General features: G+C 43.2%; 4 protein-coding genes across 7 annotated transcripts; 1 reads left to right on the top strand and 3 right to left on the bottom strand.

Annotated features, from left to right (window-relative positions):
• Positions 1-808: 808 nt before the first annotated feature.
• Positions 809-2,611, top strand: dtd2 (D-aminoacyl-tRNA deacylase 2). 2 transcript variants are annotated; one of them, XR_006362004.1, is made up of 4 exons: positions 809-1,067; positions 1,604-1,673; positions 1,778-2,156; positions 2,548-2,611. XR_006362004.1 is itself a non-coding variant. In XM_044047809.1 (3 exons), exons 1-3 carry the CDS (start codon positions 954-956, stop codon positions 2,101-2,103), a joined length of 510 nt encoding a protein of 169 aa, XP_043903744.1. In that variant the 5' UTR covers positions 809-953; the 3' UTR covers positions 2,104-2,382. The 2 variants fall into 2 exon arrangements, 1 of the variants encoding a protein (XP_043903744.1); XM_044047809.1 differs by lacking the exon at positions 2,548-2,611 and having other exon boundaries at positions 1,778-2,382.
• LOC122783164 lies at positions 2,267-11,769 on the bottom strand. 3 transcript variants are annotated; one of them, XM_044047808.1, is made up of 20 exons: positions 11,534-11,769; positions 10,839-10,915; positions 10,543-10,668; positions 9,540-9,676; positions 9,280-9,449; positions 8,931-9,126; positions 8,289-8,363; positions 8,080-8,252; positions 7,412-7,497; positions 7,261-7,322; positions 6,579-6,817; positions 5,758-5,962; positions 5,521-5,641; positions 5,071-5,212; positions 4,787-4,963; positions 4,556-4,676; positions 3,772-4,202; positions 3,215-3,335; positions 3,012-3,081; positions 2,267-2,809 (listed from the first exon to the last, which is right to left on the bottom strand). In XM_044047808.1, exons 3-20 carry the CDS (start codon positions 10,664-10,666, stop codon positions 2,481-2,483), a joined length of 2,979 nt encoding a protein of 992 aa, XP_043903743.1. In that variant the 5' UTR covers positions 10,667-10,668; positions 10,839-10,915; positions 11,534-11,769; the 3' UTR covers positions 2,267-2,480. The 3 variants fall into 3 exon arrangements, with proteins under 3 accessions (XP_043903743.1, XP_043903741.1, XP_043903740.1); XM_044047806.1 differs by having other exon boundaries at positions 3,215-3,332; positions 8,080-8,363; XM_044047805.1 differs by having other exon boundaries at positions 8,080-8,363.
• Positions 11,770-12,445: 676 nt separating this feature from the next.
• yipf6 (Yip1 domain family, member 6) lies at positions 12,446-15,584 on the bottom strand. The gene is made up of 2 exons (XM_044047963.1): positions 14,775-15,584; positions 12,446-13,843 (listed from the first exon to the last, which is right to left on the bottom strand). Exons 1-2 carry the CDS (start codon positions 15,105-15,107, stop codon positions 13,496-13,498), a joined length of 681 nt encoding a protein of 226 aa, XP_043903898.1. The 5' UTR covers positions 15,108-15,584; the 3' UTR covers positions 12,446-13,495.
• A 2,416-nt stretch (positions 15,585-18,000) lies between these two features.
• Positions 18,001-22,409, bottom strand: LOC122783252 (prolyl hydroxylase EGLN3-like). The gene is made up of 5 exons (XM_044047962.1): positions 21,874-22,409; positions 19,907-20,026; positions 19,580-19,716; positions 19,284-19,357; positions 18,001-18,690 (listed from the first exon to the last, which is right to left on the bottom strand). The coding sequence occupies exons 1-5, from the start codon at positions 22,231-22,233 to the stop codon at positions 18,665-18,667; spliced, it is 717 nt and encodes a 238-aa protein (XP_043903897.1). The 5' UTR covers positions 22,234-22,409; the 3' UTR covers positions 18,001-18,664.
• Between the last annotated feature and the right edge of the window lie 598 nt (positions 22,410-23,007).

Raw genomic sequence — 23,007 nt, forward strand, 5'->3', positions numbered from 1 at the left:
TAGACTTCAGATATCGTACATTTAAGCTGACGTAGATTTTATAAGGCGAGTGTCAGCCCCCTCCCCCCGCGTCCCTCTCTCTGTCCACTGACTGCATGTTCTCACAGAGACGGACGCAGAGACGAGTGCAACGTCGTGTTTGGTCCAGCAGGGAAGACAAATGAAAAACACGACATTTTAACATTGTCACATAGCTGTGAACGACTCAAAATATATATTATTTTGTTTTTAGGATCAAATAAACTCTTTATATTTGGTTTATCTATTTTTGTGAGTGAAGTTACTTCACATATGTTAAGAATTAAAATTATCTATTTAAACTTGAGTTGAATTTCTTTTGTGGACAAAACCCTCTGAATTATTTTCCACTTTAAAAACAAAAATAATGAACTTTTACAGACAGGTACTTTTTTGCAACATCAGGGGAAATAATCATTAACACACATTTATTAATTATTATTTTAACTTTTAAAGGAGATTCAATGGGGCAGAGAATATGTCCGGAGGTGTCTGTTTTATCTACAATTAGTTAAAATATATGTAAAACACATTTTTTGCAGTCAAATTGTATTATTAAGAGCTTATAAATTTCTAATAGTTAAAAACCCTTTATTGAATTTAAAATGTTTATTCTTAGACGTAAAATTAAAAAACAAAACATCAACAATTAAAAAAACAACAACCTATAAACCAATAATAAAAGAAATCTCTCACAACCGAAATCTCTAGCCTTGAAGTTCCGCTCCCAGCCTGAGGGGGCGGCATTACGCGCCACACGAAAGTCTTTAGAGGAAGTAAATACCGGAAGTTTTCATTCAGTCCGGATTTTATCGCGGTTTGTTGACGCTGAACGTCTCACTCCGACATTCTGGACTCTTTTGTGTTTTAAAGTGTTCAGTTCTTGAACATTAGCGGTTAAAACAAACACACTTGTCATAATATTAATAGTAAAAATGACGGAGAAGAAGGACGGTGCTGTTTTTGCCCGGACTGTACTGCAGCAGTGTTTGCACGCGACACTGCAGGTGAAACCCGCCGAGGACCAATCACAGGCTCAGTTTGTCCAGGTGAGACTTTTTCAGGTCCTCTCAACCTCACAGCGCCTCCAGCTGGTCTTTGAGTGTCGCTGCTGCCTTTAAACCCGTGACAGCAGCCATGCGTCAGTGCGTCCGCCATCTTGGTACGGGCAAGTGACAAGTAGCTGAGGCAACGGAGGTTTCTCAGCATAAAACTAATTCTGACATTTAACAGATTTTCATGAATTGTTTTTATACTTATCGATTTATATTAATTAAACAATATATATAAATGACGATTAATCTGTAAGACTGTAAATATTTAGCAGTGAACTTTTACTTTGATGGAAAATGATATACAATTGTTTTCTTTAAAAAAAAATACATTTTAACATTTATTTGAAATATGGGATGGCATATAATACATTTACTGGCCACTTCATTAGGTACATCCCTGCGTTGGAAGGTTAAAGCTTCAGGATCAAAAATGTCCTGCACACACAATGCTCTTACTCAGACTCACAGTTTAATAATTCAAACGTCAGTGTTTCTGAGATGTGACATGAAGCGCGCTTCTTTGCTCTCAGATCGACAGAGGAATGGTGATCTACATCTGTTTCTTTAAAGGAGCCACAGACGATATCCTGCCCAAGATGGGTCAGTCATCTCTGCTGTATAATCTGACCGACACGTTTCACCTCCATCTTGCTCAGGGTGAGATGTAACTGTTCTGTCCTCCCCCCTCCTCCTCCTCTCTCCAGTGTCCACTCTGCTGAACCTGCGGCTCTGCGAGTCAGACTCAGGGAGGATGGTGTCGGTGCTGGAGCTTCCCGGCAGCCTGCTGATCGTCCCTCAGGCCACGCTGGGCGGGAAAGCCAAGGGCAGAGCGATGCAGTACCACAACAACATCGACAAAGAGCAGGGACTGTGCCTTTACAGCGCCTTTGTTTCTCTGTGCGAGAAAGAGCTAACGGCTGCTTCACCCGGGGGCGGAGCTGAGGCGGCGGTGAAACACGGGACGTACGGAAACAGACAAGTGCTGAAACTGGACACCAACGGACCTTACACACATCTGATGGAGTTCTGAACAGCTGAGAGACACGGTGTAGAGCGCCTTTTCCAACAGCAACTATAAATACAGTAAGTTTGTAAGGATGCAGGGGAAATGAGAGAAAGCGACACGACTTTTGTCAAACACGTTTTGACTGTAAGAAAAAACAAGGAGTCAATAAATAAACTGTACACACATGCACTTAACAAAAAATACTTTTAATATTGAGATTTTCTTTTTCCCAGCAACTTTACTGCAAAATCACTATGGATCATGAAATGATGATGTCCTCAAATAAAACCAAAATAAACCAAATGTTTTTACTTTTAATCCACCGATGTAAAAGTGTAGTGATGTATCTGCAGAAGTTCTCCTGAGCAGTGAAAGCAAGTGTGGAACGTTGACCCGTACCTTTAGAACTCCAGCAGGTGAGTCAGCGGCTCCGCAGAGTTCAGGGCGATCTCTTGTTTCTGTCCGTAGACTCCGTGCTCCACCGTCGCGCCGGCCTTCATGCTCTTCCCCGAGTTCTGCATGAGCTCTCTGCAGGTGAGCACCAGGGTGGAGAAGAGCTGAGCGCCCCACCACCTCTCACACCCGCCTCTGTACTGCATCCTCCTGTTGGGCGCCGGCTCCCCGAGCAGGGAATCCTGAGGCACGAATAAAACGCTCCCAGGAAGGTCGAGAACTGACACCATGTGCCGGAGGTGTTTGCGGAAAAGCTTAGTGGACATCAGCGTGAAAGCTGTGGACAGGAAAGTACTTCTGATTTAGACTTCTGAGGCTTAAACTTAGGATCAATATTTCTCTATAAATACTCATCATTAACTAATACCCCATTTAACCCCCTCACCTAGGTTTAAAAATCCTGATCACACCCTCTAATTTCAACGTGTAAGAAGTTTTAGAGAACACATAAAGAAGAAAGAGCTTCACTGTCGTCTTACCCATTTCCTGCACGACGTCTTCAGTGGCTCCGTGGAAGAAGCAAACGTACACGACCATTCCCTCCTGGATCTGAAGACACACGAGTGTATTCTTGATTTATTTAAGTCATTTTAAAACCATCTGTACTTTCTACTTTCACTTTACTCCAAAATGTTGAGGGGCAACAGTAGCAAGCATTAGAAAGTCATCGTCGTCGTCTCACCTCGGCCCACTGGGCGTCGGCCCCGTCCACGGCTGGTTTGACCTTCACCTTGGCGTGATTGCACAGCTGGACGACGGTCCGAGCCCGAGGACTGCTGCTTCTCTGAGGGTCAGCTGATCTGCTGGGTGAAGTCATGAAAATCATAAAAAAAATATGTTTATCATGTATTTAGACTGAGCGGAAACCACTCACTCTCACACACCAAAGTCCAGAGAGAGAATCAGTGATTTTAGCTCACGGGGACACAGGTGCTGCTGGTCCTCTGCTGCCTCGTGTGGTCACTTTGTGTCACTGAGGTCAATCTGAACAAGCGATTTCAAATGCTGAATTCAAAAAATAACAACATTTGAAGTTAATGATGGAGGCAGCAGTGGATCAACAGCTCCTGTGTGTGTGTGTGTGTGTGTGTGTGTGTGTGTGTGTGTGTGTGTGTGTGTGTGTGTGTGTGTGTGTGTGTGTGTGTGTGTGTGTGTGTGTGTGTGTGTGTGTGAGAGGTTAAAATCACTATGGGGTTTGGTGTGGGAGAGTGAGTGGTTTCCAGGTTCTTGGTGTCGTACCTGCTTGTGTCTGGAGGGGGTGTGGCCTGCTGTGGTGACACTGAGCTGGCGATGGTGAAGACGGGCCAGGGTTTATTGCTGGGAGCCACCACAGGCTCCAGGCCACAGCTGGAGGAGGTGAAGGAGCCTGCCTCCAGCTCTCTGCTCCTCTGGTCGCCGCCATGGTTCTGGTTCTGGTGCTGTTTCTTTTGTCCACTGCTGGGACTCGCAGGTTGTTGTTGTTGGGATTTTGCAGGGAAACCGGGTGAAGGAACAAGCTGGACTTTGTCGCCGTGCTTGGTTCTGGCACGGCCCTGAGACTCCACCGTCACTTCCTGGTCCTCTGGCTGTATCTGTGGCTCAGGCTGATCACGGGCGCTGCTCTGACCCTGGAGGCTGACGGGAACTCTGGGCTGACGGTTGATGGGAGTTGTAGGCTGGGTCGACTCATCCTGACGGACGAGGAGATGAGACAATGAATAAAAGTGAATATTTGCAGAAGTCTTTTATAAAAGAGTGAGACCTCAGTGACACAAAGTGGCCACACGAGGCAGCAGTAGACCAGCAGCTCCTGTGTCCCTGTGAGCTAAAATCACTGATTCTCTCCCAGGCTTTGGTGTGGGAGAGTGAGTGGTTTATGAACGTCAGTCTCACAGTGAGACAAAGACGTGAAACATGTTCTTAAGACATCGTAGATGTCCTGGTGTCCCCTGGCGGCAGCCATGATGTCACTTCCTGTCATGCCTGGTTACTATATGTTCATATTAAGTTGCATATTTGTGATTTCTGAACCCTGGACATTTACCATCAATTCCATTGAATCCATGACCTCTGAATCCGGTGGTGGCTGCTTCTCTTCGTCTTCCGCACTCGCTGCACCATCATCATCATCGTCATCGTCGTCATCATAATCATCATCCCTCCCACTGTTTAGAAACAGAGAAAAACAGGATGTACACTGTACTGTACTGTATTGTCCTGAATTCTTTTAAAACAAAAATTCATAACAGGTCAGATTAGTGTGATCACACTGTACCTGTCCTCGTGCGTCTCCGACGACCTCAGCAGTGTCTCGGGGTCTCCAGCGTGTGGCGCCCTGCAGTTCCCCGGTCTCTTTGCTGTCGTCGCTGTCGTTGTCGTCTTCTTGCTGTTGCACTCGGAGCAGCTGCTGATCCACTGCATCACGTCAGGCCTCATAGTTTTCCAGAAGAACCTGCAGTAAATTTCACATTATTCACATCATGTTTTCTTAGTGAGTTATTACAGTGTTCTATGAATCAGTGTGTGTGTGCGTGTGCGTGTGCATGTGTGTGCGGTCACCTCTCGTTGAGCAGCCGCAGACACTTGTTGGCGTCGAGGTGGTTCAGGTCGTTGTGGTAGTCGCTCAGAGCGTCTTCCACCTGCTGCCGGCTCCTCAGAACCACGCACACGCGCTCGCCCTTCACCATGTGCAGCTGATCGTCTGGGAAACAAACACAGAACTTAAGGGAAACTTAACGTAGGCCTGACTTTAGTCCAACAACAGTAACAAGCATTTCAGCATCAGTAAGAAGTGTAGTCCCCCACGTGTGTATGTGTGTGTGTTTCATGCATTCGTGCAGTGATGACCACGTTACTATTTTGTAGTGGAAAACCAACCTAAACCGAGGCGAGGTCAGCTGGGACCACAGTGGAAAAGGGGCTGAGGAATAGTCTGCAGAGGCCACCGTAGTTCCCTCGACCTTTAACTCAAATCTGTAGAAGGATCCTGTTCTTATTTTTTTCATTTACCTTTGATGACAAACTTCTTGCAGAACCTCCTGAAGGTGTTTTTCTCCACGAAGCTCAGTCCAGGAGGATACGTGCGTGTGCGCAGGTAGAGCTCCACGGCATCGTACTTGGCAAAATAGGCCTGTTCACACACACACACACACACACACACACACACACACACACACACACAGTGAACGTATGAACAAACCCAGTACAACAGCAAAGACAAACGGTCAGTGAACGCCTCTCACTCACTCCTGGTCCTGTTACTGCCGAGCTGCTGTGGACCAACAGCGTGGGGACGGCGTCCGGACGCAGCGCCACTTTGTCCCCGCTGCGGTCGAAGCAGTCGTCGGTGAAGTGTTTGGAGCAGATGGACGAGGACAGGCGAGGCGACCAGTGAGCGCGGCCGACCGCCTTCAACCACTGAGCGAGGAGGGCGGCGCGGTGCAGAGGAAACCTGAGGTCCACACGTCACAGAGACGACTTTGTTATAGAGACGAGTTATTAGTGATTTAAGTAGATTATTTTATATTTTCATCGCAATTAGTGTTTGATTATTTAATGAGCAGTATGTAGTCGTGCTTTCTCTACTTAGATTTTGCTAATTAAGCAACACAATTAAAGTTTACAGATTAAATGTGAAAATCTTCTGAGAAAAATCATTAAAACTAAATCATTTCCATTTGTGGACAAAGAAATAATAGATTTTGAGAACACATTTATCATTTTCTGAACTAAACAATAGTTTATCATTAATTGATAAATGAGAAAAGAAATCAACAGATTAATCAATTATGAAAATAATCGTTAATTGCAGACCTACGCCTATTGTATTTGTGTCTTCTTCTCATTTATAATTTATTTATATTTGGCATAAGGATATGAGAAAGACATCTTAAAAAAAATAATATATATATATATATATTATTATTATTATTATTATTATTATTAATAATATTAATAATAAAATAATAATTGAGGCATAAATATTAGTAGATCCATCAGTCATGGCATTTTTTGACTGAGTCAGTTTGTGAACCTGTAAGTGGACTAGAAGGAGGCGGAGCTTGTACCTGTGGAAGGTGAGTCCCAGGCCTCGCTCCACGGGGCCGCAGCAGTTGTTGCAGGTGTGGATGCTGCAGCGCAGCCACTTCCTCTTGGTCCTGGTGACGCACGTGTGGCAGCTGAAGATCCAGGCGTTCAGGTCCCGGCTCATGCTGCTCCAGTAGAAGTGCTTGGCGATGTCTCGCAGGCAGATGCCGTGGCCGTAGTGACCCTGGTTGTCGTGGAACTGCTGCAGGACCGCGTTCACCTGGAACCACAAAGATCCACGTGTGTGTGTGTGTGTGTGTGTGTGTGTAAACATGTGGATGGACATTTATAAAATGACATGGATTTAGTATGAGTAACTGCACAGGCCCAAAACTGTGTTAAATGCGTGTCTATGCTGCACGCAGTTGTTCCGATTTTCACCAAACTTGGTACACGTGTCGCTCCGATGATTCCAAACAAATTTCCAATGTACTTCCATTAGCTCCACCCACCCAGAAGTCGGCCATTTTGGAAAAACAGAAATGGCTAGCCTACACTACTTATAATGAGCTGTTGCTGTGTTATTAAAATCTAATTTTATGACCTTTACCATTCTATCAATACTTTCATTTCTTTTTATTTCTTCCTTCCTCTCTTGTAAAAAGCGATTCTTTATATTAATTTTTCAGAATCAGTGGGTGAGTGAAACGTCACCACGGTTACCTCCTCTCTGCTGCGCGGCACTCTGGCAGGAGGAGAGACTCGAGTGTACACCAGCACTCCGTCTGAAACACAAGGAAACATCATCTCTGAAGGCGTTTCCTTCCTCCTTATTAAATATAAAATAATCGGATCTACTGGAGGATCTGCTCACCTACGAGGTCGAAGCGCTTGGCCATCTTCTTCAGAGCAACTCTGCTTTTCTTGCTGAGCATGGGTAAAACTCTGTGGCTCAGGTACCTGTGCACACAAAGACTTAAGACTTTATTCATGTCAAACAAACTAACTCAACCACATCATTCCGCTCTCCTAATCTGTGTCATGTTACTACTCATGTGGCAGGAACAACCTCCTATATCCGTTTGTTGGAAAGACTGATTTAATTTCTTAAACCATTTTAGGCCTTGTTTTTAAATCCAGGGCTGCAGGATCCAGATCTGATGCTTTTATCATTATTAGTTGTTTTAGTGGTCGTTCCGTTTAATTTAGTTTTATACCATTTCAGGCCTTGGTTTTAGATCCAGGGCTGCAGGATCCAGATCTGATGCTTTTATTATTATTAGTAGCAGTTCGTTTTTTTTATTTTTTTTATTTTTACATCAAACATAAATACAGACATTGAAATGATGATGTAATAATAATAAAAATGACAAATACTGACAGATTGGAATAACTGGATAATAAGTATAATATAGCAATATATCTGTTTAATTCCTACAAATTGGAAGATTTCAATTGTTTGTTAGGACCCACATTCTTTGTTAGTTAGTTATTCTCTGTATCCTGGTTAAATTTACAGCTGATGCCGGATCATGAGTTCACCTGGCGATGTGGTTGTACGTGGAGAAGCTTTGCTCGACGACGAGCTCCCTCCTCCCGTCCTCCATCAGCGTCTGGGTGTTTCTGTGGTGAGCGCGAGGAGCCGGGAGTGAGTACTGGTGCTCCTGCAGCTGCACGGGTACGTCGCTGTGGGTGAAAGTTGTCTCGGAGGCATCTGTGGTGTGAGCAGCAGCAGCAGCGGCGGCGGCGGCAACAGCAGCGGTTAAAGACAGCGGGTCTTCCAAGTTGTCTGAGTGAACGAAATCCTCATCCGACGGGACTCGAGCCTGAAACCAGTCAAAAACCTGATCACTGGTCTTGAAGCTTTTCCTCCTGCTGTTGTTGAATTCCTCAAACTGTGACTTATTCAGTGTTGCACATATAAATGGGAACTGAAAATGTGACTCCAGTGCTGCTGGATCCAGATCCAGACCTGATGTCGTCATCATTATTATTATTATTATTATTATTATTAGTCGTAGTTTTATTTAACCTCTGTGCCCTTCCACATACAAGTGTATGAATATCATTAATATAGAATAAAAATCTGTCTCTAAAGAGCAAATGCACAGATGATTCTTTGATTTTTTATTTAAATAAAAAGACAGATATAGATTTTTCTATTCTATTCTTGTTGTCCATTGTATCTTTAATCCTCCTCTCAATGTGCATTATTTACATGTAATTGTAAAATAGTGATGACGTTCTTGCTAATTTCCTCTAAACTTTTAAAGTTTTTCTCAGTCTAACACAACATTTGAAAAAGGATTTGTTAAAGACATACTGTGTATATATATATATATATATATACACACACACACACGCATACTGTGTGCAGTACAATCTAAAATCACCTCCTTGTCTTCCTCTGCCACAGTCGTGACGGTCGGTACGGCGTGCAGCGACAGAGTCAGCTGACCCTCCTCGCTCAGCGTGAAGCACGACGCCTCAAAGTGCTGGGAGCAGAGGCAGGAGTTGAACCGGAGCGAGCCCTCGTCCCTCTGAGCCACCGTCAGCCACTTCTGCCGCTGCTCGGCCTCCTTTGGGAACCTGCAGGAGACCGGAGAACCACAGGGTTCCATGTTGGGTCCCATTGAACTTTCATAAAAGACTCTTTATTTATTTATTTGTCTGCAGTGATGAAGTTTGTGAACCACTAAGATATCTGGCATTTCCTGGAACTTTACATAGACTCGGTCTGACCTGTAGAAGCCGAGCTCTGGGCAGATGTAGCTGGAGGCGTCGCAGCCGTAGGCGAGGCAGAACTGGACGGGCTGTTTGGACGACTCGGCGACACTTTGGCTGCGACACACGGCGCAGTCCTTGATCCAGGTTTTGGTCGCCTCCGTCACACCAACCCAGTAATACATCAACTGAACAGAGACGGGGGGGAGAACCGGAAGGAGATGGTAGAGTTTCTAGAACGACTCTGTCTCTGTGGACGTGTGAACGTCTCAACTCACCATGATCTCCTTCTTCATCCGGACTTGGCCGGCGTGGTTGTTGTCGTTGTGATAACGGCTCAGAATCTCACGCATTTCCTCGTCGCTCCTGACGACCTTGAGGAGGCGCCCTCGGTACTGTCGCCACAGACAGTCGTCTGCAGAAGACACGGAGGCAAGTTCCTATTTAGTCGCTATAAAATCTTTCAACTGGATAAACCATACAGAACCGGAAGAAAACTATATATATATTTTATAAATCAACAGGAGAATTTCTGAAGAATATTCCCTTTAAAGAAATACACCTACTTTAAAAGCTAAGACACAGAAAAGAGAAAATCTGGTGGAACAATTGGTTCAGAGACTTATTAAGATAATAATTACGAGGTTGTAACTGATTATTGTTGCAATTTTTAGAAGCATGAAAATAAGATAAAAACATTACAAGTGCAAGCAAAAATAAAAAATATACCATGAACTAACATAAAAGACAAAATTAATCCATTAAAAGACAATAAATCTTAAGTTTTAGAAGTTTTGGAGCAATGAACAGACAAAAAAAAAAAGAATACAAAATACATTCCACTTGTAATTCACGATAATAGAAATAGCACATACATAAACTTCAGGGCTGCAACTAAATTTTACTTTCTATGGAGCAAAGAAACTAGAAAATACTCACTCAAACCAATCACATCAATTATAATAATAGTTGAAGATAATTCAGAAATGGAGTAATAATTGATAAATCGATCGATTATCGATTTTGTGATTTAATTTTCTCTCTTTTAACTCAAGGAACAGTCTGTCTGTCTGTCTGTCTGTCTGTCTGTCTGTCACACTTGTAAACTTGGCAGGTGACTGACTCGGGGCACCAGTGTGTGCAGTGTTGACTTTGACGGTGTTTGGATACGAAATGCAACAAATGTTGGTAAAAATGCGACAGATAAATCACTAAACGATCTCTCGCAAAATGTGCCCCCCATCGAACTCTTGCCCATCCTGCCCTCACTCACTAACGCACCTTTGTAGAAGAAGTGTTTGCTGGCAGCTCGGATCCTCGCCTTGGAACTTTTCGACGCGCCCACAGGATATTTCTTGGTGCGCAGAAACAGCTCCACCTTGTCGATCACGTCAAAAGACGGCATCTCTGAGAGCACAGGCAACGTTATATGTATGTATGTATGTTTATATATACACATATATATGTATATATATCTATAGAGAGGGAGGGACAGAGAGAGAGAGAGAGAGAGAGATTTAAGAGACAAAGGTCAAGGGTCAAGGAGAGCATTTTACAGTAAGAAAACCTGGATTTACCTCGACAGTGATCAGTGTTTATCAGCCAGAGCAGGGATGGAGAACTCCCTCAGGAGCCGCTGTTGTACCATAATGATCTATGAAATAACAGTGAAATCCATTTATTGTCTTATATTTTATGAATTAAATTATCAAACAAATGATGGACGAACAAACTCTTAATGAAAACAATCACTATTTACAACCTTAAAAAAGATAGGAGTAACAACTTTACTGATAAACAGACATTAGTTTTATATAAACATAACCTCTTAACGTTTTGGACTGTTGTTGGTGAGAAGTGAATTCATCTAAAAACAAATCATATATTCAGTTTAGTACATACAAGTGTCAATTGATCTCTTGATTTACAAATAGAGATCAATACTGAGAATATTCATTTAATGAGAGACTAATTAAATTCACAATTTAATGGTTTTAATGTTTTGAAAATTCAATTAAAAACTAATTGGTTTCCCCACTCCAATAATAATCTAATCGATGATTGTAAACAGTTAATTACGTGCTTATTCAAAACATTATTTGGTTTGTGCAACTAGATTAGTTATATAAAGAGAGATTAATCATTAATAACACTTAAAGATTATTGTCGACCAAATGATCGATTAATGACACACATGCTCACAGATTATTATCACAATAACACAGATTTCAGATTAATGCCCACAGCTCCTCCACGGTAAACTGTGTCTCACCTCAGAACATGGTTGAGTCCGGTCGACTCAAATCGTCGTTACACCCTCGACAACTTCCGACCACAAAAACTACATTTTCCACGCGTCGGTTGGTCACAAGTGTGGTCAAACAAACACACGTACGTCTTTCACGCCCTCTACGTGTTCATATAATTGAGATAAAGTGTTTACTTTTGGGTAAACATCACACCTAGTGTCGCTGGTGCTGTGAGCGTTTACGCTAGCAACAGCAAAGTTGTATCTTCCGGCGCTTGACCTTTCAAAATAAAAGCGGACGCTCGTTCGTTTTAATCAGCATGCTGCTGAAGTTAAATCTTCTTATTAAACGTGTAAAGATTCACATTAAGACATATAAATGCACTAAAAACTTTATTTAGAAACGGTGAAATTGATTTTTTTTCTTTATTTTATTGAATATGAATGTATCAGAAAGTAGAATAAAGAAGAAACCAGTATTTTTCAAAGATGTTTAAATGTATGTTTTGTTACAGTCATGTTTTTAAGTGTAATATTATATAACAGTTTGGTTTTATTTTTACTTAAATCACGAAATGACTTCTGCCTTCATCTCAGAATGTAGATGGGCAGGTTGTGTGTGTGTGTGTGTGTGTGTTCTTGTATTTGTCACCTCTTTAGGACCTGTTCTGTCATATACACAGACCTTGACAGGACCAGAATCCTCATGGAGACCAAATCCAGGTCCTAATGAGGCAGAACCTCATTTCTGAGGAAGAGTTGAGTTGATTAAGTTATTAACTGGTTATGGTTAAGGTTAGAGATAATGCTTTGGTTAGTGAATGTAAGTCAATGAGAAAACATGAAAATAGAGAAATGGAAAATATGGTCAAAGTTGAACTGGTTCTATGGTTTTACAGGTGAAGTGGAAAATAAAACAACAAACCAGGAATAAAATCTCTGCAGATCCATCACTTTTTAATCTTTCTTCCACTCGACCATGTGAATGAATACATACACATAAATTAAAAGACAGCGACAGTTATCTGGTGAACCAGCGGGGGGTCAAAGGTTTAAAAGAACAGCATGGATGTTGTTTTCCACGTGTGACACAGAAAAACTGAAGATGACATGTGATTCTCTGATGCAAAAAAAATCCCAATGCAATGCATTCTGGGCTTTTTCAACACTAAACATGCCCTAAAATGGCTGCCGTGTAAAGGAAAAATCTACATCAGCTTCAGTGTCTAACATGTTCAGAACATACTTGCATCATGAGATCAGCCGCTCCTGTGTCCCCGTATGCCAAAATCACTGATTTTCTCTATGGGCTTTGGTGTGGGAGAGTGAGTGGTTTATGAACTTCAGTTTTCTGTCTGTCTAACAGTGAGATAAAGATGTGAAGTCGTAGACTTAATCTGATGCTGATTTTATGGAGATGAGCGTTTTGTTAAATGGCTAAAACCTCCTCTTTCCTTTCCAGCTGTTTCTCAACAAAGTAAGAGCACAAAGTGCAGTATAAACTGTATGCAAGACATTCATACAACCACCCTTCATAAATCCTGAACTATCACTTTAAAAAAAACCCAAAGAGGGCCCTGACTGTAATCCCCACCTTTCTCTGTCCTCACATTACCCTTCATTTGTGTATTTTAACAAAACAATGGCCCCTGAAATAATGAAATCATCATCAGATACAGTCAAATGTAAATCTAAAATATTTCTGAATGTAATGCATTAATGGAAACGTTCAAACCCCAGAAACCAGGAGGAGGAGGCAGAGACAAACCATCACATTTAACATTCATAGAGAATTTCTATATACACATATCTGGACTTTATTTTACACAGCTTTTCCACTCTACACGTGTGAATCTGAGCTCATCTAATAATTATTGTCCGTGAAGCTCAGGTTCACTCACAGTCACGTCAGTAGTCGTTCAAAGGCAGATTCTGGTGTTTCTTTGACAGTTAAACCAGTACAATCTGGTCCTTTAGCGTCGTTCTCTACTGCGAGGGCGAGAACGTCAGGATCATCCACCCGATCACAAAGTAGAAGAGGAACACCGGGTACACCACCAGTGCCTTGCGGTTGGGAGGCTGGCTGTCGGCGAGGAAGGCCGTGGACGCGAAGGTGGACCAGCCGAACGACGCCGTCACCACCACCAGCCGCACGGCGAAGCTGACCGTCCCCGAGCCGCCGATCAGGACGATCCGGCACACGGCCATGGCCACGGTCAGAGGCATGATGCAGTATCCCAACACACAGAGGCTCTGGAAGAAGGAGATGGTGCCGCCCAGCAGCTTAGAGTTGAGGGTGATGACGATGGAGCCGAACCAGATGATGACGAAGACCTAACGCGGAGTCAAGCAGAGAAGAGAGGACACAGGTCAATCACAGGACACAGGTCAGTCAGACATGAACATGTTCACGTCTTTATCTCACTGTGAGACAGACCTTTCCAACAGGAAGCTGAAAGCCCACAGAGAAAATCAGTGATTTTAGCTCACAGGGACACAGGAGCTGCTGGTCCACTGCTGCCTCGTGTGGTCACTTTGTGTCACTAAGATAAATCTGAACAAAGAAGTTTTGAGAAGTTTTTGTGTTATTTGAAATGCCAAATAACACAAAATAACAAATATTAAACGTACTGATAGACTCAGCGTGGAGAAATGTCACTGATTTTCTCTATGGACTTTGGTGTGGGAGAGTGAGCAGCTTTCAAAGCAATGCAAACTCCAGTTTCCTGTCAGTAAAGGTTCTTGAACCGCTATAAAGAGCAGCAGACATGGTTTATTAGGTGAGCTCTTTGTTTAGTGGATTAAACCTCAGTAGTGAGGGCTCAGCTGAACTGGTCTGGAACTTCCTGATCTTCCCGAGTTCACGTTCATGTGGTTCCCCTGTCCTTTATTCAAATACACACTGACGTCACAGAACAATGTTTCTAATGAGTCTGACGTCAACATGTTTGTGTGTGTGTGTGTGTCCATGAGTGAAGGCCAGGAAAGCAGTGAGTGAATCAAAGGTCTACTCACGCTGCTTTATTCATGTCATACTTGGGTTAGACCATTAGTGGTCACTACTTCTTACTCACTGTGCCTTTTTCATGTCTGCAATGCAGATTTACTTTGACCAAATTCAGTCAACATTTGCTGAAGATTTGACTGAAAAGGAGGTTTTGTGTCAACACGTCAAAAAGATCTAAGCCCTCAGAACTTCTCCTTCAAATGTCATGTTCAAATGCGTTCATTACAGTGAAATAACAATAATACGGAGTTTGAGTACCTCGGCGAACTGCGGTCCTCCCTGGTCGTCGCTGTCGGCCGCGCCGCCCTGCAGCAGCAGAGCCAGGGTGACGCAGAGCAGCAGCGGGCCCCACAGGTCCCAGTCCCGCAGCAGAGCCGAGCTCCGCTTCGGGTACAGGACGTGGATGAACTTCTTCCCCACCGCCCGCAGGTCCCGCAGGATGGTCTCCTTCACCGGCTCGTCCAGCGTCGAGTACTCGTCGTCCCGCCTGGAGGCGCCGACGGGCACGGAGATGTCTCCCTCCACCGGGATGTCCTCCGGGATGGAGACGTCGGAGAGTCCGGCGAACGGCCTGCTGGCCTCCTCCGCCATCTTAGAGCGCAGGGGAAGCTTCTCGTACCGGAGCGTCGGTCACTGCGGAATCAAAAACGACACCGACAGAGACTCAGATTCACTTGAGATGAAGTCACACAGACCTACAGACCACGGACGTCTCTCCAGACCCGTGGATCTGGATCAGGTTGGTCTAGTTTTCCTGCTCCACGTCAGCTCAGGATTGTTTACTTCCGCAGGACGAGGTTGCGCACATCCGGGTGGTACGTTCACGTACGTCCTCTGGACTCAGAAATATGTAGTGTCGGGGAAATTCAATCAGCTAACAAAAACATAATATCAAAAAAATGCAGCGGTGGAAAGTAATTAGTTTCATTTACTCACGTAACTATGATTGAGTAGGTTTCTATGCACGTGTACTTGTAGTGTACGACGTTTTAAATCGTATCCTGAATCATATCTGAATTTTTTTTAATGAAAAAATAAAATAAAATGAATTGTATTTACTTAGCCCAATAATGAGTATTATTTTCCTTCCGTACATTTATCAGCGTTTCAGTGGTTCAATTCAATTCAATTCAATTTTATTTGTATAAATCATAACATACATGATCTCAAGGCACTGTACATAGACAACATCAAAGAGAGCAGAGAAACACAGTTCACACAATGATGAGAATACAGAGAGAGAGAGAGGGAAGGAAGGAAAGACACAAACTAGGGAGAGAAAGAGACAAGGTTAATGACATATAAAAAGTCATAATCAAATGCTGAGTGTGAGAGAGTGAATGTGCGTGTACCACAGGAAAATCCCCCAGCAGTTTAGTTCTATAGCAGCAGAACTAAGAGATGGTTTAGGTTTCCCTGAACCAGCTCTAACTATAAGCTTTAACTATAAGCTTTCAAAAAGGAAAGTTTTAAGTTTAACTTTAAATACAGAGAGAGGCTCCGCCTCCCGAACTGTCATTGGAAGCTGGTTCCACAGGAGAGGAGGAGCCTGGTAACTAAAGGCTCTGCCTCCCATTCTACTCTTACAGACTCTGGGAACCACAAGTAAACCTGTATTTTGTGACCTAAATGGTCTATTAGGATGATAGGGTAAGACTAGGTCTTTCAGGTATGAAGGGGCGTGACCATTAAGTGCTTTGTACGTGAGGAGGAGGATTTTAAATTGAATTCTAAACTGTGGGTGGAGCCAGTGTAGAGAAGCTAACACTGGAGTTATATGGTCTCTCTTTCTACTTCCTGTCAGAACTCGTGCTGCAGCATTTTGAATGAACTGAAGGATTCTAACAGACTTGTTAGAACATCCTGCTAATAAGGAGTTACACTAATCTAATCTAGATTAACAAAAGCATAAACTAGTTTTTCAGCATCCTGTAAAGACAAAATGTTTCTAATTTTCATAATGTTCCGCAGGTGGAAGAAGGCTGTTCTGGAAATGAGTTTTATGTGTGAATCAAAAGACATTTCCTGGTCAAAAGTAACTCCAAGGTTCCTCACAGTGGAACTGGAAGCCATGGTGATGTCATCTAAAGTGACAATGTGATCAGAAAGTTTTTCTCTGAGGTGTTTAGGGCCGAGTATAAAAGTTTAAAAGTAGAAAGTTACAGGTCATCCAGGACTTAATGTCTCTGAGACATTCCTGGAGTTGAACAACCTGATTTATTTCATCCGGCCTCATCGATAGATATAGCTGTGTGTCATCTGCATAACAATGAAAGTGTATGTTATGCTTTCTAATAATGTTCCCTAGAGGAAGCATATATAAGGTAAAAAGTATAGGCCCAAGCACTGAGCCTTGTGGAACTCCACAATTAACTTGTGTTTGTAGTGAGGCTTTATCATTAACGTGAACAAACTGGAATCTATCAGATAAGTATGATTTAAACCAGCAGAGGGCAGCACCTGTGATACCAAAAAAACCCAATGTTGTTTTCTGGACACCACCTCAACAGCCAGCGATTGAATGACGACATGCGGCTACACATGTCATCACTGGTTACATTGGGCAAAGGACCAGAGAAGATTACGTTGTCAGACATAGATTGTGTTACCTACACACAGACTTAACATTAACTTTAGTGACCTCCGATTGGCGTAATCGGGTGTCATTACTGCCAACGTGAATAATAACTTTACTGAATTTACGATTATCTGTAGCCAGCAGTTTCAGATAAGACTCTATGTCGCCCGCTCTGGCCCCGGGAAAACACCGGACTGTAGTCGCTGGCGTCGCTATTTTCACGTTCCTCAGGATGGAGTCACCAATTACCAGAGTTGGTTTCTCAGTCTGTGTGTGTGTGGTGCTGAGAGGGGAAAACTTGTTTGAGGTGTGAACAGGTTGGTGGTGGACAGGACTCTTACTGCGGACAGTCACCCAGCTGCCCTGTTTGTCTCCCGGCTGCACGGGAGCTGCTGGGGGAGCTAATGCTATGTGGTCCGCACCGACTACAGGGGACTGGCTAACTGATTTAGCTTCTATGGTGCGGAGCCGAGTTTCTACTTCACTAAGCCTCGCCTCCACCCTAGCCAGCAAGCTACATTTTTTACAAGTACTTTTCTCACTAAAGGAGGCAGAGGAGTAACTAAACATGTGGCACACAACACAGGACAGAGCAGGAGAAGGAGAGGGAGAGAGAGAAGCCATCGCTGCTAAGCTAACTTTACCCTAGAAAAGTTAGCTAGAAAGAAACACCGTACGTGATCTACGTAAACGATAGAGTTTACGCAAAAGTAGCGGGTGAAAGTATTAGTCTTAGTACTAGTATTAGTAATAAAACGAGTGTTTGTTCAGTGAAACGATAGTTCCAGTAGATATAAAACTATAAAACTGCAGAGAGCGCAGGAGACACACAGCGGAACACCAGTGGAAGCACAGGAAGTGACACGTTACCGCCCCTTGACTGATTTTGGACGACATACTAACCAATGACTTGATGTAAGAAAAAAGTTATGCTGACACAGAAACAAATACATGTTTAAATCATGTTTTAATATTTCATAGCTGTACAAAATAGAAACACACTTAAAAAGAACTTAGGTTGCAGTGGCACCTATTGGCCACTTTGTAAAACTGTCAACTGCTAAAAATGAGGTGATCACATGGTTCTGTTGAACAGTTGACAGCAGCTCAGTCAAAATATTTAACAGGTAAACATTAAAGGCAAAGTGCAAGTGTTTTTTATATAACTGATAGTAATCCCCTTTTTTATCCTCTGTTTCAAAACCACGAAGGTCCCGTTTGTGTTTGTTTTACAAACACATAAATATAAATCTGTCTCACAGACGAGTGATTTCTGTCCGTTTGTAAACAAATTCTTGCCACTTTCACCTCCTCAAACCGACCTTATGGTGAAGTGTAGGTGAAAAGGTGCAATCCGCCGTTTTCCCTCCACCTCGGCAGTAAACATCGTGTAGAGCAGGAAAAGTCCTGAACGCGCTGCCAGTCACCTGAACGCGCTGCGAGCTCAGGCTACAGTCAGGCTGACGGTGGGAGCGCACAAACCGTTTGTGCTTTCCACTCGCTGTTGGTTCTTTGAGCTTTTTCCTGCAGTTCAGGGAAACAAACACCAGATGGCGACATCTCCTCGGGTTCAGCTGCTCTGCTGCTCATTTGACACTGAAAAACACGACAGACAGACGTGATCAAATATCAGCCGTTTGACACGTGTGTAAAAATGGACGAGTTACGGTCATTATAACCAGATAATCCCGATTTATTTTTTGTCTGTGAAAGTTATCCGAACTGTCGCCTACCTTTAATTCGACAGTGTCTAAAGAACGTGTTCACGTCTATATCTCACTGTGAGACAGACTTTTATAAACCACTCACTCTCCCACACCAAAGTCCACAGAGAAAAGCAGTGATTTTAGCTGGCGGGGCCACAGGAGCTGCTCAGGAGTCTCTTGCTGCCTCGTGTGGTCACTTTGTGTCACTGAACGCAGGATTTTAAAAGCAGAATTTTACAAAAATGGTGTGGGAGAGCGAGTTGTTTATAAACTTCAGTTTTATGATATCTTAACATGTTCGTGTCTTTTTCTCACTGTTAATTTAACAGGAAACTTTGATGTTAAAGAGATTTTCCTGTTAAAAATATTGATTTACTTATAAAAGACTTTGGTTTAAATCGCTGATAATCGATGCAGACTCTATTGATTTGATAGTTTTACAGATACATTTCTTTCTACAGTGATTTAAAGTTGTTCTTTTACCTTTTAGTTTCTTGAAGCGTCTCTTGGCCTCAGCTCTTTCCTCGGAGTCAAAATACCAGACTGTGATGGCGTACCTGAAACACACACACACACATTAACTAAAGCTCCGAGTCTTAATTTGAAAGTCACACTTCCTGTGCACACCTTTAATTTAGTCAGATTAAAACACGTCTGTTCTCTGATGTAATTACACCTTGTAACCAGCAGATGTCGACAGACGTCTGTAAATAACTCAAACCAATGTTTCAGCTTCTTAAATGTGAATATTTAATTATATTATTATTATTATTGCTGACCTGGTGGAGTAAGACGGCTGCACCTCGTGTGGATTCCTGCGGTCGGACCAGAAGAAGAGAAGTCGGTCAAACAGTGGTTTGATGTCGGCGACGTAGGGTTTTCCTTCAGGGAAGATCCTGAGGACGCCGCCGTGCTCCTGATGATCAACAACAACAACAACAACGACGTGAACGAGGAGAATTACAAGTGTTTTTATTTGATCGTCAGTCGCTTTGATTCTTCTGCAAAACGATCGTAACCAATCAAAAATGTTCACTGTGTGTGTGTGTGAGCAGCAGGTCAGAGGTCATGTGAGGTGTAAAGGTCAGAGGTCACTGAACACTCACCTTAGCGTCCCAGTCCTTGTTCAGGTAGTAGATGCAGGTGATGCGTCGTCCGTCACAGTTTGGGTTATCAACGTGTTTAACGTAACCTGCTCCGTTACCGGGGTAACAGGCCACCATGGCCTGAGAGAGAGAGACAGAGAGACAGACGGAGAGAGAGAGAGACAGAGACATTAATGAACTGTCAGACCAAACACAGCGGAGCTGCAAAGCATTCATTAATGACGACATTAATTATGATTCATCATTCTAAATTCAAACCAGTTTCTGGGATTTTTCAGCTTCTTAAACGTGAATATTTTCTCGTTTCTTTCTTCCATGAAAACAAAAACATTTGACAAACACGCATCGATGAATGGATTCATGTGAATGAAACCATGAGGAAAGTTTCCTGGGAAGAGATTTTTACTTATTTTGAAGCTTCAAAGCTTCAGTTTTAAGTTATTGATTATTCCCTGATCAGTGAAGATTGCTTTCATGTTTCTATTTAATCGTTAAACCAGTTTGTGTCATTTTTCAGCTTCTTAAATGTGAATATTTCCTGATTTCTTTGGTTTTTATCACAAAGGAATTTTTTTTCTTCTTCATTTTCTGACCAAACGACGAGAAACTCGTCTGTGACGAACGTTTCTGCACTTACGCGTGAAAACAAGTCAAAATCAGTGCGGTGTGAAGACAGGTGACCACGCCCACTATCCCAGGAGGACACGCCCACGTGAGTGCAGCACACACACACACACGTCTCTGAACGCAACATCAACAACAAACCACATCAGTGACATCAGCATTTTTCCACCTGATGTCTGTGCTTCTCACTCTCACTCACACACACACAGTGTCGAGGGAGGGGGCGGGGCAGGGAGGAAGCCGAGCCCCTGTGTGTGCAAGTGACTCTGGAGACGGACGCCATGACAACAAACCACAGCTGATAAAGAGCGAGTGGTCCCACAGCCCGGAAGGGGGCGGAGTCACATCACACAAGTTTGTTTACACACACTATCAGTGAGGCACGTACACACACACACACACACACACACACACACACACACACACACACACATGAATGTATGTGATGACACAAAGGAGGGCGGGGCCATGAAGAAATAACACTGTAAAAAAGGAGAAAAACAGCTGATTTGAATTTAACTTTGTTTTTTTTCCTCAAGGAAGAGAAGAGGGCGGGGGGGAAGATTATGGGATGTCGTCTGGCAGTTTTCCAGCTGCTGACTGTTTAATGACTGAGCTACGTGCTGCTGCACCTGAACCCACAATCACAACAACAACAACAACAACACTCGTTTCCTGCACCTGACAGTGAGAAAAGGTCACGAGGGAAAAACACACAGACACACACACACACACACACACACACACACACACAGAGACACAGACACACACAGACACAGACACAGACACAGACACACACACACACACACCTGCTGCTGCCTCCATCACTGAGTTCGGCATTTGAAATATTTCATTTCGACTTAAATCAGTGACACAAAGTGACCACACGAGGCAGTAGAGGACCCGCAGCTGAAGTCAGTGGTTTTCTCTGTGGACTTTGGTGTGGGAGAGTGAGTGTTTTACAAAAGTCTTTTATTTGCATGTATTATTTTATTCAACTGTGTTTGTTAAAGCCATTATTGATTATTTCATGCTTTTATTCTCGGATTATCCTGTGACTTTATTTTGAAACTTCACGTCCTGCATGGAAATACATTTAGGGATTTTATTCATTTCTTGGTTTAACTATGTTGATGTTTTTAAAGACCTTTATTTTGAAAAGTTTTTCCTTTGAACATTCACATGTTATTGTTGATTTAAAGCCAATTATTAATCGATGATTGAACAAGAAATTAAAACATAATTTGGTTCGATTAATCGAGAAAAACAATCGTCAGATTGTAAAAACAACAACGATTGAAAACTTTAAAAATAAACGCTAAAATGATTGACGTGAACTTTACCTTTGACCTCTCTCGGATCGCCTTGTTGCCGATCCGGCGCGCGCACGCGGACACCAGCTTGTCCAGCCGGTGCAGGAGGACGTTGACCGCCTCGCAGCCGCGCTCGCTGCCGCTCACCCACGCGATCTTGTCCCCGCGGATGGTCCGCCGGTGGACGCCGGGGGCGGAGCCCGCCAGGCGGCCGTCCTGCAGCGCGCCGCCGCGGTGCATCTGCTTCACCTGCCCGAGCACCGCGTCCCCGAGCGACGCCCCGAGGAAACCGTCCACGTGGCAGAAGCCGTCGGCGAGCAGAGCCGGGACGATGCGGTCCACGACCAAGCGCTCCAGCTGCACGTCCGAGACGCGGTCCAGGACCGGCATGGTGTCCGCGAGAGACAGGGAGAGAGAGAGAGAGGGAGAGAGGGGGCGGTCACGTGACTCAGTCAACTCTCTGCGCTCAATGTTATGAGTGAGCGCTCGCGGACACTGAGCTTTTATCACAGCGCAGTCAAAGTAAACCCCGTTTACGAACACACGGCTTCCGGTGTGAATTTTCAAAATAAGAGCAGAAAACTGTTTTTTTTATGTATAATTTCCACGTTCTTTCTTTGTTTTTTTTCCACATAATTTCTTTTTACTTTTCCTTATTTTCACTCTTTTAAAATGGAATTCCCCTCTTTTAAACTTTCCACGTTCCTTCTCTCCTTCACTTTTTATTTTCCTGTCCGTATTTTTCATGTATTTAATTGTTGTCCTTTTCAGTTTTACTTGTTTTTGAGAGGAATTCAGTTTGAATAAAACCTTTTATACGCAAACGTCAATATGTCCTCACTTTAAGTTTTTCATTTACTAAACCTTTTCTACTTGTATTGAATTGTTTAGTTAAAGGGAGAAAGGTCTTTTGAAGGTTGTTGTTTTTTAATCACCTCCGTGTTCAACTGCACGTCCGCAATTGAAAAAAACAGTGCAGCTTTTATTTTGAAAGGACAATCGAGGGCTTTTCCGGAAACGGAGAAAGTGGCAGACGTGCTCGATGTAATGTCCACACTTTTCAGAGAAAAGGAGGCTTAGCTCCGAGGACTGTGACGTCACAGCATTTATTATTTCATTATATTAACACAAGCACGACGACTATAAAATAGAGGAAAATACAAA

This window comes from Solea senegalensis, linkage group LG16 (genome assembly GCF_019176455.1).
Source record: "Solea senegalensis isolate Sse05_10M linkage group LG16, IFAPA_SoseM_1, whole genome shotgun sequence".
Lineage (NCBI taxonomy): Eukaryota > Metazoa > Chordata > Actinopteri > Pleuronectiformes > Soleidae > Solea > Solea senegalensis.

Bases quoted from the DNA above. Each gene is read 5' to 3' on its own strand.
- LOC122783252 (XM_044047962.1), bottom strand. From the start codon at position 22,233: ATGCCGGTCCTGGACCGCGTCTCGGACGTGCAGCTGGAGCGCTTGGTC. The intron at 20,027-21,873 runs GTAAAGTTCACG...TCTCTCTCTCAG, and splicing joins CGATCCGAGAGAGGTCAAAG to GCCATGGTGGCCTGTTACCC. The intron at 18,691-19,283 runs GTAAAAGAACAA...CGTGTTTTTCAG, and splicing joins ACGCTTCAAGAAACTAAAAG to TGTCAAATGAGCAGCAGAGC.
- yipf6 (XM_044047963.1), bottom strand. From the start codon at position 15,107: ATGGCGGAGGAGGCCAGCAGGCCGTTCGCCGGACTCTCCGACGTCTCC. The intron at 13,844-14,774 runs GTACTCAAACTC...ACTCCGCGTTAG, and splicing joins GAGGACCGCAGTTCGCCGAG to GTCTTCGTCATCATCTGGTT.
- LOC122783164 (XM_044047805.1), bottom strand. From the start codon at position 10,666: ATGCCGTCTTTTGACGTGATCGACAAGGTGGAGCTGTTTCTGCGCACC. The intron at 7,323-7,411 runs GTGAGCAGATCC...CTTGTGTTTCAG, and splicing joins CAAGCGCTTCGACCTCGTAG to ACGGAGTGCTGGTGTACACT. The intron at 4,677-4,786 runs GTACAGTGTGAT...GTTTCTAAACAG, and splicing joins TCGGAGACGCACGAGGACAG to TGGGAGGGATGATGATTATG.
- dtd2 (XM_044047809.1), top strand. From the start codon at position 954: ATGACGGAGAAGAAGGACGGTGCTGTTTTTGCCCGGACTGTACTGCAG. The intron at 1,068-1,603 runs GTGAGACTTTTT...CTTTGCTCTCAG, and splicing joins CACAGGCTCAGTTTGTCCAG to ATCGACAGAGGAATGGTGAT. The intron at 1,674-1,777 runs GTCAGTCATCTC...TCCTCTCTCCAG, and splicing joins CGATATCCTGCCCAAGATGG to TGTCCACTCTGCTGAACCTG.